Raw genomic sequence first — 2,500 nt, forward strand, 5'->3', positions numbered from 1 at the left:
GTATTTATTATAAACGTTAGTCTTTAACATCTATCACTGTGTATATCACCATTCAAACATATTTTAAAAGTTGAACAAACCCCACACAGCTCTGTGAAATGTTGACTTTATTTAATAATTTCAGTAAAAACTAACGTTCATATTTCACTTTTTGATTATAATACTGATGAACGTTCAAAACAAAGCACTTTGGCAACTTACCACATACGTTTCAAAATGCAAAAATTCAAAATGCTTTCAAAATGTGTAAGTTTCATGATATAATTTCTCCGTCATAATCGGTTGTTTCTGTGAACGGCCGACTGTTGTGTGATGGCAAATGCTGCGGCTGCAAGGCATTGTGGGGCAGCATTTTCTCCTCTCCTTTCGGTGAGGGAGGTCCAGTGGTTCCTAAGCTAAAGGAGGTTATAAAGGAAGTTTGAAACCTCCTTTCCTATCATGTAGAGAATTAGAACGGCACTTATTATTAAGATGTATGCGCTCATACATCTTAAGAAAGTTATCACCAAAAATGTTAAGAATGTTTTTAGAGAACGTTATCCTACCTTTCAGAAGAACATTCTGGGAACCAAAATAAAACGCCCCCGCTGAAAACGTTTTAAGAACAGTAGGGCATAATGTTCTAATAATGTTATCAAAAACATCTTAAGAAGGTTATCAAAAACATCTTAAGAAGGTTATCACCAAACATTTCAAGAATGTTTTTAAAGAACGTTATCCTACCTTTCAGAAGAACATTCTGGGAACCAAAATAAAACGTCCCGCTGAAAACATTCCTAGAACAATGAATGGTAACAAACATTTCTAGCTGGGAACTCACACATGCCACCGCAAACATGCAATATCTGCTTACAGCTTATCATGAATTACGTGCTTGTTTGTATTTTTCAAAAGGAAAATATGGTGCATCAGATTTTTTTCAAAACATCCTTTTCAAACAAATGCAACAAGTTTGTTTTTTAAAGAGCTCTAGAAATGAATCTGACGTTGACCATGACCGTGTTAATATTTGCCATAACAGGAATGTTTTATAAAAAAAAGAATAACATCCTGAAAACATTTTCAGAATGTTGCTTTGAAAATGTTCTTGATTTGTTATCATGTAACATTGAGGGAACGTTTTATAAAGAACATCTTTAATTTGTTACCCAACAACGTCCAAAACACATCCTTAGAATGTTGCAGGCAAAAGTTGTGAGAAACGTTCCCCGCTAGCTGGGATAGTCACTAATAAACAAAAACAACAGTCAAATGTATATTTCTGAATCATTAACAATGTGCTGCAAAGGTCCAAAGTAACATCACATTATTTTAACATAGCTACTTTATTATTGTTTTTTTTTTCAAACCAAATACCAAATCACTGCAACATTGAGATTTTTGTATTTCATTTTTTGTTGTGATTTATAGCAATGTATAATTCTCTTTAAGTATGTATACATTCCATATATTGCACATAAACATAGTTTATACTTTAATATATTATAATGTACTATTCATACCTGTACCTAAATACTGCTGCTACACCACATGACGTAGGGTTTATAGTCTAAGGTACTTTATTCTACATAATGTATATTGCTCTATAAATCTACTTTTAATTTCTTAGTTTATTTTCTCCTTTGAATAGTTATTGATCTGTTTTTTGTGTGCTGCTGTAAATGTGAATCTCATGCTTGAGTAAACGATCTGTGTTCTCTCTCTGCAGGCGCACGATGAGAGGAACTACCACGTCTTCTACTGCATGCTGAAGGGCATGACTCCAGAGGAGAAGAAGAAACTGGGGCTGAGCAGAGCCAGCGACTACACCTACCTGACCATGGTGGGGCTCAGCTCTGCATCATGTCAGCCGTCAGACATTAGCCATTGTCATATATTGCAGCAGTTAAGATTTGAGCTTTTTAGTTAGAAAACGGTCACAACAGGAAACTGTCCCAACATCCTGTCGCTAAGTCAGTGCACAGTAACAAACTCAAAAGAAGCGTTATTCTTGAAAACTTAGATACTATAAAGAGTTGAGTTACTCCCACCAGCTATAACACAAATTCATGTAAAACATCAGCTGTTGAAGTCAGATATGTCCCAGTTTAGCTCCTCTCAAGTTTCCATCACAGAAATGAGCATCAACACAATTGGTATCCTTAATACATTCCCAGAATCCCCAGAATCCCAAGAATCCTTTTCTACATATATTTTTCCCTGCAGCCTTTTTAAGTAGAATCCTGCCGTTTAGAATTGGATACCTAAACGTATTTGGATAAAGTGAAACAAAGTGACCTATTGTCTGTATTGATTTACTTTGTATAATTTCATATGTTCAAATAACATTTAGATGTTCAATGTGTAGTCCAGAACTGTCAGGAACATTGGTGGCTACGACTTAGGAAACAGATTCCATATTTTGACTATGCAGTAGATGACCATGAGTATTTCTGATTATATGGAACAGTAGATGAAACAACTTTCACAGGGTACACAGGAAGATGAGATACTTCCACAA

General features: G+C 35.1%; 1 protein-coding gene across 1 annotated transcript in view; it reads left to right on the forward strand.

Annotated features, from left to right (window-relative positions):
- Positions 1-1,708: 1,708 nt before the first annotated feature.
- The window catches only part of LOC104957216 (unconventional myosin-VIIa-like), a gene marked incomplete at both ends in the record, with an annotated part of 2,512 nt that continues 1,720 nt past the window's right edge, over positions 1,709-2,500 (forward strand). The window contains one exon of the mRNA XM_010784824.1: positions 1,709-1,822. Coding sequence (XP_010783126.1) covers positions 1,709-1,822 — 114 coding nt within the window. The remainder of the gene's footprint in view (positions 1,823-2,500) is intronic.

This window comes from Notothenia coriiceps, unplaced genomic scaffold (assembly GCF_000735185.1).
Source record: "Notothenia coriiceps isolate Sejong01 unplaced genomic scaffold, NC01 NC01_scaffold00000749, whole genome shotgun sequence".
Taxonomy (NCBI): domain Eukaryota; kingdom Metazoa; phylum Chordata; class Actinopteri; order Perciformes; family Nototheniidae; genus Notothenia; species Notothenia coriiceps.